Source organism: Schistocerca nitens, chromosome 4 (assembly GCF_023898315.1).
Source record: "Schistocerca nitens isolate TAMUIC-IGC-003100 chromosome 4, iqSchNite1.1, whole genome shotgun sequence".
In the NCBI taxonomy this organism is placed as follows: domain Eukaryota; kingdom Metazoa; phylum Arthropoda; class Insecta; order Orthoptera; family Acrididae; genus Schistocerca; species Schistocerca nitens.
Genome location: NC_064617.1, coordinates 342,703,581 through 342,719,228, shown reverse-complemented (window position 1 = coordinate 342,719,228; position 15,648 = coordinate 342,703,581). Strand labels below are relative to the sequence as shown.

Below are 15,648 nucleotides of genomic sequence, written 5' to 3'. Positions count from 1 at the left end.
ATGGTAGGCATCATTTAAGACTGGCTATGCTCCTGAGAGGTGACAGGGCATAAACACTCTGCAGCATTGATATGCAGTGTATGATGCTTATCATCCAGTCATCTGTGTCGCGTCAACGGCAGTAGGCTGAGCAAAATTGATGTTCTTGGTTCACTTCTAAAATGTCTTTCTCTCCTCAGTGACACTCATTCTTATGTTTTATTTGTTGAAAACCAGTCAGTTTACTTGGGTATGCAGCATACTGCACACCTCGTTAGTAGATCCTGCCAGTTCAGCGAAATCTCATCGTCCCAGGGTCGACAAATACTTGAGGATACCTACCATCATTAGGATGCATCAGCGAATATTTTATCTTAACAAAATTTGTTCCTCTTGACATTATCTACCATCTCTATACATTTGCCGCAAAGACCTCGAATCACCATGTATATACTTTGTCCTCAGGCTCTTCCATACTTTACGGTTTCCTTTGCTTCTTCTTCCATCTCTGCTTCTTTTCACTTCTATTTTTTCCTTGACGATAATGTTTGCAAATAATTTTTCCTTAGAATGTGTCCAATACAGTTTACTTACTTCTGCAGGAGAGTCATTGTCTTCTTTACACTTGTAAGCCTTCATTATTCCTTTCATTGTCTCCCCACTTAATTATCTCTGTTCTTTTCCATACCGCGATTTTCAGTTCCAAACATCTGTAGCTTTTGGGATAGATACTGAAATTTCACTTCAAATTGGGATTGGGATTGTACTATCACTTTACTGAATGTAAATTCCTCACATTTTAACTCACAAATGGACTGTGGGCACCAATGGAACTGATCATATTAACTGTTCTTTCTATCACAGGATAGTATACAGTTATAGAGATGGACATATAAGAAAGCATCATCTGATGACATCTCTGTAAATCCACCATGTAGGAAGAATGTTCACAACATAATATCCATTGGAAGAAACAGGATTAAGATCAAATTAGCCATACCAAAGTCATGGCCAGTTTAAGGCCCAAGCAGCATAAGTTGGCACTTGGAGCACAAAGTTGAGAGGGGCAGCAGAGGCACCACAACTACAAGATTTCTATATGTAATGCATCATAATTAGTAGCAGACACATGTGGTGCCAAGCTGACATGGGCATATACAGTGCGTAGCACACGTAGGGACAAAGACAGGAAGTGTATGAGGGAAAAGGGGGGCAGGAAGTGCACCAGATGATGTGTCACTTGTGCAAAAAAATGTTCTCAAACCAGTACTGACCAAAGCCAGCCAACTCATTGGTAGAATGCTCAATGTTTTCAATACAAAATCTTGAAGCATACATTCCTTACTATATAACTCAGTGTCAGGTTCTAATATGGAATATGGACACTCATCTCACTGAAGAAGATATTTCTAATGCTATAGTGTCTGCTATTCTGGCACTTGCAGTGCCATCCATATATGACAAAGAAGGTAAACAAAAGTGGGAAGATCAGGGTCATCATATATAAAACACGTGCAGTTACTTTTAACTCACAAACACTGCCTTATTTATCATGGTGTATGGGATGTTGTGCTCTGCAGAGATGCATATACTGCCAGTGCATCAGTGTTTTGTCTCTGATTTAATCATGTTAGTACTCAGTGTCTGTCTGCCCCATGAAGCACAAATTTTGGAGGAGATCACTTTTGGACTGAATGCTCAACTACACACTTCAGAGACTTTGTTGCAGCAATACACATAATGAAATGAAATGGATTTTCCCTGAATACATAGCTCAGTACCAGATCAAGGAAACTGCAACGAAATAAAGAATAATATTCATGCAAGCTAAAAGCTTAGCAAGTAGCTACTCAAATGTGGAAGTAGCACTAATAGCACCAGCACATGATGGCAAATGTGCATTGTCAAGCTAAAAAACACCGTAAGACTCCTTATTGTCAACAATGGTGACCTGTTCTTTGCTCACCACAGTGGGACCCTTCACCTCTGCACTCTGCACTCCTACCATCAATAGCTCATATCCTTCTCAATATCATGCCACTGAATATAACAAAAATCCCCACAGAGAATATTAAATGCAACCCCAAATTTCTGGAAGACAGCCAAATTAAGTAGAAATATCTCCATACTAAAAACTTTTTAATTTAATTATGGAAATTATAACTCAACATCAATCTGCTCCATCAGGACCATTCAACCTCATTTCAATACACCAAATGATAACAATGTATTAATTAACTGACTAGAACCAACATTTATGTTTTGCAGGGATTTCAACGCACACTGTCATGTTGGGTTGCAAAATAAGTGACATGTATGGAGAGGCCACAATGGATGTGGTCAATGATTTTAATTTAATCATTCTAAATGATGAGTCACCAATGCAATAATTACTTCCAGATCAAAGATCGTTGGCAACAGACCTTACACTTTTCACTTCAAATACCATGCAAGACTTTAAATGGGTAGTGCACCCATATCCTACAGGTTCAGGCCACTTCCCCATCACATTAACTTCACAAAGCTCCACTGCCTCAATATCAAATTGGAACAAAAGAAGGACTAACTGGAACAATAACAAATTTATGCCCATAGATATCTAGAGGACTAATGCAAGGTTAAGATAAGAGGTGTTTCTGCTTGCTAACTGAAATAATCTGTGATGCTGCAACCAATGGAAATTTCCAGTTTGAAGCAGTCAAGAAAATGAAAGGAATGACAATACCCAAGCATGTTTGTGTGTGATTGCAAACAGCAGATATGCATATAAAGCATACAACAAATAGCATAGCTGGAAAGTTATTTAAACTGATATCGTTAGTTCCTTTTACTTCCCTTCTTTTCTCTCCCCCCTCCACCATCAATTTACATAATATCTATCATAGCTGTGGATTTAGCGTGCTGTCCATTCTTTCAGTCATGTCCTACAGAACAAGCACCTCGCATTCATATAACTGATTCACCTCAGCAGACAATGACTCCACTATCTTCAGTTGCAAATGCACATTTCCTTTGATCTCAAGAAGATATGTAAAATTCGGTGGACTTGGAGAACATGGACAGGGACAGTAGATAGGTGGTACTACATGGGAATGTGAATCGACCTAGGGAGTGTACCAGGATAGTCTGTGCATTTTCAGTAAACACTATGACCAGGTGGCACAGTGGTTAACACAATTGCTTAGTAAGCCGGAGATCCTGGGTTCAAGCCCCACCAGGGCACCTGTTTTCACTCATCACCACTAATTCTACATAAAGTCCTAATGCAGCTTTCAGTTTTTATCAACATGTACACCTAAGACCTAAGAATTTTCTATTCTGTTTATTATTTATTGTTGATATAATAAGTTAACTGGAAGTAGTTTATTTTGACAGTAGAAAACAGGATGAGCAGTGTTCTTCCAACGTTTAAAGCTAGCTCATTTGTGCAAGACTCTCACCTACTTTCCGAAAACATCATTCACTACCTTCTACATTGCTGTTTCTTTGCTCAGCTTCACAATAATGCTTGTATCATTGGCAAACAGGACTAATTCTCACTCCTGTTTCAAATAAAATAGCAGATCAGTCACATAAAGCAAGAACAGTAGTGAACCAATGATTGACCCTCTAGGACTCCGATTGTAATTGATCCCCATGGAGATGATGTGACTTCCTTCTCTGGAGTATTGGAACAGCCTAGGATAAGTTTCTGTATTCTGTAACTTAAATAAGAACTTAAATAAATCCACAATCCACACTAATATTATAAATGCAAAAGTGGGTTTGCCTGTTACTTTTTTATGACTATACCATTCAACCTACTGAATGCTGAGGAAGAATATGTAAAAAAAAAAAAAAGGAGAAAAGGAGAGAGAAAGAGAAAGAAAGAAAGAGAGAGAGAGACGTAAAGAGAGAGAAAGAAATATATAAATGACCTAGTATATAGTGTCGGAAGTTCCATGCGGCTTTTCGCGGATGATGCTGTAGTATACAGAGAAGTTGTAGCATTAGAAAATTGCAGCAAAATGCAGGAAGATCTGCAGTGGATAGGCACTTGGTGCAGGGAGTGGCAACTGACCCTTAACATAGACAAATGTAATGTATTGCGAATACATAGAAAGAAGGATCCTTTATTGTATGATTATATGATAGCGGAACAAACACTGGTAGCAGTTACTTCTGTAAAATATCTGGTAGTATGCATGTGGTACAATTTGAAGTGGAATGATCATATAAAATTAATTATTGGTAAGGCGGGTGCCAGGTTGAGATTCATTGGGAGAGTCCTTAGAAAATGTAGTCCATCAACAAAGGAGGTGGCTTACAAAACACTTGTTCGACCTATATTTGAGTATTGCTCATCCGTGTGGGATCCGTACTAGGTCAGGTTGACCGAGGAGATAAAGAAAATCCAAAGAAGAGTGGTGCGTTCCATCACAGGGTTATTTGGTAAGTGTGATAGCGTTACGGAGATGTTTAGCAAACTCAAGTGGCAGACTCTTCAAGAGAGGCGCTCTGCATCGCGGTGTAGCTTGCTGTCCAGGTTTCGAGATTCTGGATGAGGTATCGAATATATTGCTTCCCCCTACTTATACCCCCCGAGGAGATCACGAATGTAAAATTAGATAGATTCGAGCACACACAGAGGCTTTCCGGCAGTCGTTCTTCCCGCGAACCATGTGCGAGTGGAACAGGAAAGGGAGATAATGACAGTGGCACGTAACGTGCCCTCCGCCACACACCACTGGGTGGCTTGCGGAGTATAAATATAGATGTAGATGTAGAAAGGGAGAGAGAGAGAGAGTCAGCCCCTAAGTGGGTGATGTAAGGAATGGACCACCTTTTTTTTAAATCAGTGAATGTAAGCTGTGATGAAAAATTATTTAATTTGTTGCCTGATGAACACATTGTATAATGTGTAGCTACTTCATTAGTACAGTGCCACAACCCTCCTCATGCATCATTTGGCAGCAATGCTGCGCATGCTGCATAAACATGTATTATGGCAGCTGGGAGGGGTTGGGGGAGGGGGGGGGGAGGCGTAACATCGTGAGCTTTGTTTACTTTTATGGGCCGACACATGCAGGGATGTTCTGATAAAATTTTCAAGTAAGTACTTGATATTTTTGTTTTGATACCAAGTACTTTTAGAATCAATATCAAAAGAAAAGTACTTGTATCAAATCAATTTTACGGGCTTATCCCTGAAGTGCATGAGTGACTGCTTGTGTCTATGGTACTGCCTTCCATCCCCCACACTGAGTTTTGACCACTGGGCCTGCTCCTCTATTCATTGCCATATTGTTTGTCATGGTTTGCAGTCATGCAGTGACTGCTTCTTGTCAAAGGTTTGTTGGCTTTTATTGTGTCCTGACGCCACTGAGATCTAAAGGATGGACATATTTTACTTAAATTAATGACACCATGAAAAAGTAAAACAATGTTTTAAAACTGTTTTTTGGTAATATGTCCAATTTATTTAAACAAGCTGGTGCCCATGAAACTGCTGTAGAATGAAAGCAACAAAAAGTTAGAAGTGCCTCTGAGCCTGATAAAACAACTAAAAGGTGTGTCTGAAACCAATAGTAATTCTCCTTTGATAATCTCTGAAACAAAATTGTTACACCTGTTCAGGCTTATTTTTTACATTATGAGTCATATTTTGATCTTTGTCAGTAATTTAATTTCATTCTCGATATTGTATGAGGAAAAATCTTTTTAAATTTTGAAGTTAAAACATGACCTGAGAAAACAGTATATCAGAATTAAAATTAAAACTTATAGTCCGGGAAGTGTAATATTTTGACAAATACAGTGGAGCTTAAAACAATATCTTATCTTTATAGCAACTTACATGCCTAGTAAATGTATATTTTTAAAAGCTGGTGTAAATATGATTCAGAATAGAAATATGTTGTCTCCCAAATATTTATAGCTATTTCTCTTCCATGAAGACATGTGATATCACACACACAACCCTTGAACTCCTATCTATGTGACTAAAAGTTATAAACAATGTGCAAGTATAAATTATCAGAATGGGATGAGAAAAATCAACATCCAGTCTATGAAGGAAACACTAGTGCAGGGAATGCTGCAGGCGTCGTTAGTGCAAGCATTTCTTTTTCTCATATTTGTACATGACATTGTAGAACCTTCTAATTCCCATGTAATTAATTACACTGATGACATATCTCTGTTGTTTTATGATGATAATATGGAGGATATAACATATTTTTCAACACATAAGACATCAGAAGTGATTAAATAATTTAGTAATTGGGGCCTAACTGTCAATATCAGAAAATCATAGTAAGTTGAGTTCAAAGCAAGCAACTCATGCAACAGATGTGTAGACAATGTCTGTGGAATTTTGTACACAGACGATGAAGGCTTTAAATTCCTTGGTCTGTACTTGGCAGCCACAATAGGAAAACTATGTCAGTTTCATGTGTAGGAAAATAAGCAGTGCATAGCACTTATTAAGTCAACTGTCCAAAATGGTGTGTAACAACAATGGAAATGATATACTGCCAATTAATTTTCCCATTTGTAAATTATAGGATAGAGTTGAGGTGGTGTGCCACTTATGAGCACCTGAAAAGAATACTGGTACTACAAATGAGAGAGGTTAGGCTGATACATGGTCTGGGTACAGGGAGACCTGTCATTGCGATCTTATCAAAACTAAATATCGCTTTGTATAATGTTTGTAAGTCATTAGGGTCACACACCCAAATGTTATTACATACAAAATATTTCTTAAAAATAAATGCCTGTGTTCATTGGAGGAATTCCAAGCTGTATGTTTTATGTATTAACCTTTGTAGATAAATATGTTATGTAGTAAATCTTTGTACACAAATATGATACATAATATACCTTTGTTAACAAAATGATGTTTACAAAAGTCAAGATGTGATGACTACATCCAAAAAGAAATGTAAATAAAAAATTAAAAAAGATGAAGTTGAAAAATTTATTTTAAATCATACTCTGCTGTTTTCAGTGTTACACCACGAACTTCTCAGAGAACTGCAATACTTCAGATGGTAAGTGACATTTCATATTTTAAGAGTCCTACACTTTGACAAAAACATAGCTGAGCTTTGGATTTCATTGATAATCTTCTACCAACTGACAACATTTGGTACCACACTTTCCATGAAAAGTAAAAGATTTTGTTTCATCCTTGGTGAGGCACACAGTTTTACCTCCCACGTAAGTAAACATTCCTTTTATTAATTAAAATTTCAGATTAAAGTATGTAGCATGCTAACTTTACCTACATTGGTGGAATGATTAATCACTACCAGCACTAACACATAACTTGGATGTGAGTAGTTAAGTGAAAATAGCATCAAATCAAGTAAACATCCATTAGAATTTAGGGAATCAAGAAGGGAATACACAAAAGGAGACAAAGATAATGCAACATTAAAATATAGATCAGAAGAAGCCAGAAAACGAAATGCACTATCAATAAGGCACGAAGACTTAAGATATGAGAGCAGAGAAAATATAAGATAAAAACCAACTGATGTATAAAAGAAGGGAACACACAGATATATACAGAAGAAGATAGGATGGAAATAATAGAAGAACGAACGTCAGTCAGTATAAGACCTAGTCTTTAAGATATTTCTACTTTTTTTATTCTTCTCCCATCTTCTCTCGACTCTGCCAGAAGGAATGTCTGGCCTCAGAACTGTGAGTTCAATTAATCTTTCTACTTGTGGAGGTATTTAAGCATTGATGTCACTGAATATATATTTGATCTGACTTTTACTAGTCTGTAAATTATTATTTGAAGAATAATAATTTATCATCTTAAGTTCGAAGTTTGCCATCGTAGTATGCTAATTAAACATAATTACACATACTACGCAGGGTTGTTACCTTTGTGCCTGTTCCATGGGCTTCAATATAATCCACACTTGCTGGGTCAATAGAAGCTGATCTGTAGGTCTCTTCCAGCAAACGTGACTGCATTTCTCTTGATGGGTAAGACATGCTTGTGGTTTTATGGCCATCAGTGTTTATACCAATATGCACAATTTCTGCATAGTGACGGCGAGCAATATCAGATTTTTGAAGAAATATTGCAGCTACTGCTTCACTTCTTACATATCCATCAGCTGTTATCAGAACAGAGGTTAAATATTACTCTTGAGTATAATTACATGACACTGCATATCCTTCCCAAACAATTTTCCCATGATCAAAACTGCTAAACCTATAAAATGTGGAAGAATATGGGTACAAATATTTTTCTGTGCATGAAAAATAAAATTCTTTATTTAAGAGTAGGCATTCCAGGTGGTTAAGACATATTATTATTCATTTCTTTTAATTTAGGAAATACACAGACCATGTATATGGTAACACTTCTCCAAATATATAAGCTTGGGTCCTTTGTTACAAAGACATTTGCCAAACTTTATCTCATCTAGTTTGTATATACCGCTCTACCTCCTTTCAACTTTCCAGTGTCTTCTGACTTTCATCAGTAGCCTTTTCATGAACCTCTCCGAAGTTACCAGTTTAGTAATGATTGAAACAATACCATTCAATGTATCAAAATATATCCTGAAATAACCATTCTCTCCAGAAAGGAAGAGTCATGTGGCATTGTTGGCTGGTAGCCATTGAAGATTAGGTTCAACTAACGGATCAGAAAAGCTTTTCTTCCTCAATGAACAACAGGCTGTATCTTCACAGCGTATGAGAGTTGAGTCTACAGTGTATTTGTTCATTACTATTGGACATGTATAAAGTGTGGTCAAGCTTTATGTTCCTATCTGTTGCATGGATCACCATCAACCATGTCACATGCCCTCATTCCACAAGACACAGCAGAAAGGTTTGGAATTCAATTGAAAACACTGGCATGATGGTGATCAGGAACTTCACACTATCACATCTCCTTCTGTTGGTCAAATACGGTGGTGAAAATTTCTTACACTATCAGCAATTGAACTGCTACCTCTGAGTCAAGCATAACTAAATTGGCAGTCCCATCTAAAAACAATGTTTCGACCACTGAGGTGCAAAACTGATGGAAGCTCTTGGCCAGACACTCCACTTGCAAATTTAGCTTCAGTTACATCATTCCACTTGGTCAGTAAGATCTCCAAGGCTGACATAAAATACATTCTCTACCTCATCACCACAAGAACAATATCTACAAGTTTTCCAAGTTCGAAAATCCCAACTACCCACACTCACTCCATTTTGGCTCCTTATTATACCTTGAGAGGATTGCCACTATTTGGAGTAGCATCTTAAGCCCATTGCCCTTAGCCTACCTTCATAAGGATAACAATAACACTCATCTCATCCCCCCTCCCACCATAAAACTTCAGCATCTGTTCAAATCCAAAGCTTTGATGTCATTTAACAATACATTCTATCATGTCCCTCACATTGTAATTTACTATGCCCTTCATTGGACTTTTCATGCTCGTATATGTCTCCTTTAAAAGCTAGATCTTCAAACAAAGTGATGTAACACAAATAGCTGATCATATAGAAACTTCTCATGCTGAGCTGTTAATGAGCCATTCACACTTTGTAGGAATTTAAAACTTTTTTGTGGCTCAGAAGTGTGATAACAACCTTATGATATGGATCCAGAGCCAAAAAGCTCTGCATCAATTTCTCTGACACTTCAAATGCTTTCCAATTTATATTCATCCAGTCCTCTCTGCCTCTGAAGCCATATTGATGGGCATTGCTTTCTGGATCTTTAAAAATCTTTGTCAGCTTAAATCTGCTAACCACCATCTCCAGTCTGACAGTTACCACTCCTTTCATTTCAAAAATTTCCTCTCTATATTCTAGGTAGACAAAACTGCACATGGAAGTGACAACAGTGGAAAATCGTCATCAAACTGAGGAGAACATACAAATATGCAGAAGCACATAGGAAGGTCAATAGAAACATAAAACAGAAAACATAGAAAAATGTGGGAAACAGTCTGTCTTTAAACAGCAAACATAGAAAAATGTTGGAAACTGCCCGTATTTCTCAGTTAAATTAATCTGATGAATAAAAACCATTTTCAAGCACAAACTCCATTATTAACCTTTCAAATAATTCCTTATCTTGAAGAAATTTAATATCACATGGAAGTGAGTAAAAGATTTAGGTTAAATTCTATGGGTCACAGTGTATGACATACTTCCTTCTTGTGTTATGATTGTGATATGTTTAATTTGTTTTATGGTATAACAAATTGTTGCTTGTGAAGCCATGAACAAATAATTATATTCTGAGTAGTGATCTATATCCTTACTTGCTTAAAAAGACCAAAACAGTGGGTTCTTGGAAGCACTCGATACATAAATCTGACAACTTTTTTTCAGTGGAAACCATGTTTTTGGTACCAGTGAACTGATCCAGAGGGTGATTCCATAGCACTTAAATGTATGAAAATAATCACAACAAGCAGATTTTAATTTACTGTTATCTCTGATATTGGATATTACATTCAAAGGTTACTGGGCAAAGTCTTTTCAAAACAAAGAGAATGTGATATTACCAGTTAATTACATATGCTGCAAACCACTGTGAAGGGATGGCAGAAACTACTTAGCACTATACTATGCATTAGTGCCTCTGTAATTTGTCTAATCTTGTCTTCACAGTCCCTATGGGAGTGATACATAGGGATCTGAAGTGTATTACTAGGGTCTTCTCTTAATACTGGCTCTTGAAATACTGGACATAGGTTTTTTGAAAAAAATTGTGGTAAGGTCTTATGGAACCAAACTGCTGAGGTCATCAGTCCCTAAGGCTACACACTACTTAATGTAACTTAAATCAACTGAAGCAATAAATAACACACCCACTCATGCCCGAGGGGGGACTCGAACCTCCAACAGGGGGAGCTACAAGGAACGTGACAAGGCGCCTTAGACTGCGTGGCATATAGCAATGTTTGATAGGATGTCTTGTCATGCCCACTATAACAAAACTGTGATTTTCCCAGTTGATTGTTGGATGACTAAAATCTCCACTGATTACAGTATGATTGGGAATTATATATGCAAGTAAACTGAGGTTTTCTCTAAATATTGCAGTTGCAACAGGAGATGAGTATTGTGGGCAACAGAAAGAACCAATTACCAATTCATGTCCACCTCTAAAACTGAGATGTGCCCAAACGCTCTTGCATTCAGCTTCAACTTCTATCACAATGTATAGGAGTTTCTTGGCTACTATGACAAACACACCACTTCCATTTCCCATTAGCCAATCCTTTTGATATATACTTAAATTTTCCCCAAAAATCTCACTAATATCACTTTTAGGCTTCAACCTGCTTTTTGTACCTAGCGTTATGTGAAATTCGCTGCTTTTCAGGAGCTCTTCAAACTCTGTCCTTTTGTTGTGAATGCTTCAGCAGTTAATTATTAGGATTTTAATAGTTTTATCAAAATAGTTTTATCAAATAAAAACAGTCTCAATCACGTTTTCAGAGTTTTGTTTATTAGCAGCCAGTTTTGGCCCCTTCCTCAGACCATCTTCAGGCTTTTTCTCACCATTATGCCTGCTGGTGGTGGCAGATGGAGCAAGACATCTTTACTTCTACAGATCTTGCTCTGTCTGCTACCACCAGCAGGCATAATGGTGGGGAAAAGCATGAAGATAATCTGAGGAAAGGCTTGAAGCCGGTTGCCAATGAATAAAAATCTGAAAATGCGATCAAAACTGTTTTTATTTTTTAGCATTTTATACTGATCGCTGCTTTGTGCCAATTACAAAATGCTTTCTAAAATTTTAATACTTTTACCTGTGAGATGAATTCTGTTGAATTTACACTTATACTTCTGGGCCTCCTACAGCTGTCATTCTCTGGACTGTCTGGAGAGTTGCCTAATCTAAAAATACCCTTGTGTGCACCCCACATACTGCCAACTACCTTGGTAACAGTCTCTGAAGTGTAGTTCATACTTGACCCATTTAGAGTCACTCTACAGCTCTCAACCCTATGGCACAAGTCCAGAAAGTTGCAGCCTAGCTTGTCGCTGAGCATTCAAAATTGCTGGTTCAGACCTTCCTATTGCCTCGGAACCAGGGGGCTGTGATCAGTTCTGAGGACAATGCTTTAAACTGTGAACTTCATTGACATTACATGTGAAAGACTGGTCTTCACAACTTTCTCTGTCAGTCACCGGAATGACCCAAGTATTACCTCAGAGCCCAGATGACAACCATCATTGGTTCCAACATGTGCCACAATCTGCAGCTGGTTGCACCCTGTTGCCTCAGTGGCTGCTAGAATAGCCACTTCAACATGTTGAATTACACCCCCTGGCATACACACTGAGTTCACCTGTTGTCCTTTCCTGTCTCTTGCTGCCATTTCCCTAACAGGTATCATTATTCACTATAAATTTAACTGCCAACAATTAATATACCCCAATATTTTGTGTTTGTTTTTTCTCAACACAGAACAAAACACGTAGCCCTAAATTTGGTGAAGTGAATCCCACTGACCCAGTTTCAGTTTCAGTGAAAGACCACCTTGAACTTGGTCAGAGGGATGAGTATAACAACCTGAGTTCTCCCTGGGCCCCATCTACACTGAACAGAGTGCCTAGATTTACCACTGACATGCCACTTGCAGTCACGTACGAGATAGAAGGATCCTTCTCATCCCGTATGGTAAGCCTGCCCTGACCCATGGTTCTGGGTGACTTTCCCAAAATCTACCACTTTTCCTAGACCTTTTCCTTCACCCTTCTTCCTTCCCCTTCAACCCTTCTGCCTGAAGAAGGAGCCATTGGCTCAGAAATCTTGCCAATCACAAGAGTCTGTTATGTGTATGTTCTGCCATCACTTGGTGAGCAGATTTTTTTATCTATCCAATTAAATAATTCCCTATAAGAATTGAAATAAAGACACAATATGAGATTTCTATAAAGGCAACAGGAAAACCTGTGGCAAAAACTACTCATTACCCAAAAACTTTCTCAGGTTAGTTATAGTCATTAACAAACTCAAAAATGAGCTAATTTATGATAAATGTAGATAATATACACTCCTCTTGAAGGAAAAATTAAGTGACACAATATGTAATCACAGTATCTGCTACAGTAACTAAATCACAAATGCCAATTCACTACAAATTTGATTATGCACAGGACATTAGTAACTTCCTCAAATTCTCAAATATGGGATGGGATCCCAAAGATGGGATGCAGAGGTGTTTTGTGAGCAGTCTTCTTCATGGGCTAGGCACTTTCCCAGTAACCGGCTAAAGAACCAAAGTTTGTCATCCACTTTATTTACAACAGCGGCTAAATGATAACTGATTTTCATATACCCAAAAACTGTAAATCCAAGTATTTATATTTCTAAAAACAAAGATGATGTGACTTACCGAACGAAAGTGCTGGCAGGTCAATAGACACACAAACAAACACAAACACACACACAAAATTCAAGCTTTCGCAACAAACTGTTGCCTCATCAGGAAAGAGGGAAGGAGACGGAAAGACGAAAGGATGTGGGTTTTAAGGGAGAAGGTAAGGAGTCATTCCAGTCCCGGGAGCGGAAAGACTTACCTTAGGGGGAAAAAAGGACGGGTATACACTCGCACACACATATCCATCCACACATATACAGACACAAGCAATGGTCTGCTTAAAAATAGGGCAAACAGAAAGAGAAAATCATGGGAGAAAACAGAACCTCTGTGTTTAGGATATAACATAATACAGGAAATGGCAGTAACAGTTGATCAGTGCAGTTTGGTGAAAACCAAATGACCAAATATGTGGAAGAATCATGTAGAAGCAAGGTAAGTGGTGAGAACAAAAGAAATTAAAAGTGCTGTAAAGTTTTCAAATAAATCAGCAAAAGATGATCGGAAGAGAGCCCTGCAGTGATATAGTGAACCATAAACAAAGAGTTACAAGCAAATCCATAAATAACAATGGACCCATCCATACACATGGACATCAGTACTAGGAAAGATGTTGGAGAAAGATGTGGTTAACACAGGTGGTACAGATAAATAAAGGAGCAAACTATCACAAATAGTTGACAGTTTGAGCAACATAGCAACAACAAAGACTGACAAGGGGGTTACATAATTAGGAATGATGGCTACAGGAGCAAATGTATCAATAAAAAAACCAGTAATCAATTTTTGAAAGTATAATATAATTGCATAGATAAAAGACCCACTCACCATGTGACAGCAGAAGAAAACACATATAAAAATTAAGTAAATATGCAAGTTTTTGCAGCTATGGCACCTTTTTCTAGCAGAAGGGATGAAGGGGCTGGAAGAGGGATGAAGGAAAGAGTCCAGTGACTAACAAGTAACAGTACTTACATTTTGACAGTTACCATCCTTTCCATCACAAATATTCCCTCCCAAATAGGATTGGCATCTGACTCAATTCATGTCCGATTTCCTGGACATCACAGCCAATCCCAATAAAAATAATACCTCCAGAAAACAACTTAGAAATACAGCTCTTGTCATTCAGTACAATCCTGGACTTGAAGGTATTAATCAGCTCTTCAACAAGGCTATGACTTCCTGAAATCCTGCACTGAAATGATGTCCATTCTGTCTGACATTTTGCCGACCACATCTACTATAGCTCTTTGTCACCACCTCCCCTCTAATGTCCACAATATCCTGGTTAGTCACTATGCTCCTTCTGCACCAATTTCCCTACCCTATGGCCCCTACCACTGTGAGTGTCACCACTATAAGATTCCCATTATGCACCCTCCTACCACCACCTATACCAGGCCTGTAACTAGCAAAAGAAATACTATTGAAGGTATTGTCACCCGTAAAATGACATGTTGTGTACCAGCTGGTACATAAACACTGTTCAGCCTTCTATATTAGCAAAACAGAATATCCTGTTGCAGAGAATTCTCTACAATATGACAGTCATGACCTGAGTGCCATTTTCACCATACAATTCTGGATTCTCCAATTTGACAGCAGTCTCCCAGAGCTGCACAGGTGGGAATTGGCATTACTACATGTCCTTAGTTCTCCCCAACCACTTAGCCTTGTTTTATGTTAATTTCATTTGTCTCAGCATTTCTTCTCAGTAACTATTCCGTTCTTCACTTCCTTTTAATTTTCTAAACCTTTTATTCCCCTCCCCACCCCCCACCCCCCACCCCACTTCACATGCCTACCATGCATAATGCACTTAGTTTTCCACTCTTATTAACTCTTGAACATTTTGTCAGTAATTTCTGTCTAGCTTATTACCATATCTTCCACCTTTAAGCTCTCAGGTTTTCAAATCTCATCCACTGCAGTCCTTAACAATCAATCTTTCCTTCTCATCAAGTCCAGTAAATCTCTGGGGTTCTGGGTGATTTATCCATAATTTTCCTGTTTTCCTAAACCTGACAGTCTTTTTCCTTCATCCTTCTTCCTTCCCCTTCAACCCTTCTCGCAGAAGAAGAAGACACTGGCCTTGAAAGCTTGCACATTTCCTTAAGTTTTTCCTGTTGCCATTTGGTAAATAGATTTTTTATCCATCCAACTGTATTATTTTTTCAAAACTGATTATTTTTGTTGACATAAACTATATGTACACTATGTCAAAATATAACAGGTTAAAATGAGCTAATACTTCCATAATAATTTTATTCATACCATATACTGTAGATAATACTTTACAGTTCTTGCC

General features: G+C 37.9%; 1 protein-coding gene across 1 annotated transcript in view; it reads right to left on the bottom strand.

Moving 5' to 3' along the window:
- LOC126252297 (fatty acid synthase-like) overlaps positions 1-9,244 on the bottom strand; it is a 338,172-nt gene extending 328,928 nt beyond the window's left edge. Inside the window, exons 1-4 of the mRNA XM_049953179.1 lie at positions 9,190-9,244; positions 8,333-8,374; positions 8,145-8,234; positions 7,861-8,099 (exon numbers count right to left, since the gene is read on the bottom strand). Coding sequence (XP_049809136.1) covers positions 7,861-8,099; positions 8,145-8,234; positions 8,333-8,374; positions 9,190-9,244 — 426 coding nt within the window. The remainder of the gene's footprint in view (positions 1-7,860; positions 8,100-8,144; positions 8,235-8,332; positions 8,375-9,189) is intronic.
- Positions 9,245-15,648: the final 6,404 nt, after the last annotated feature.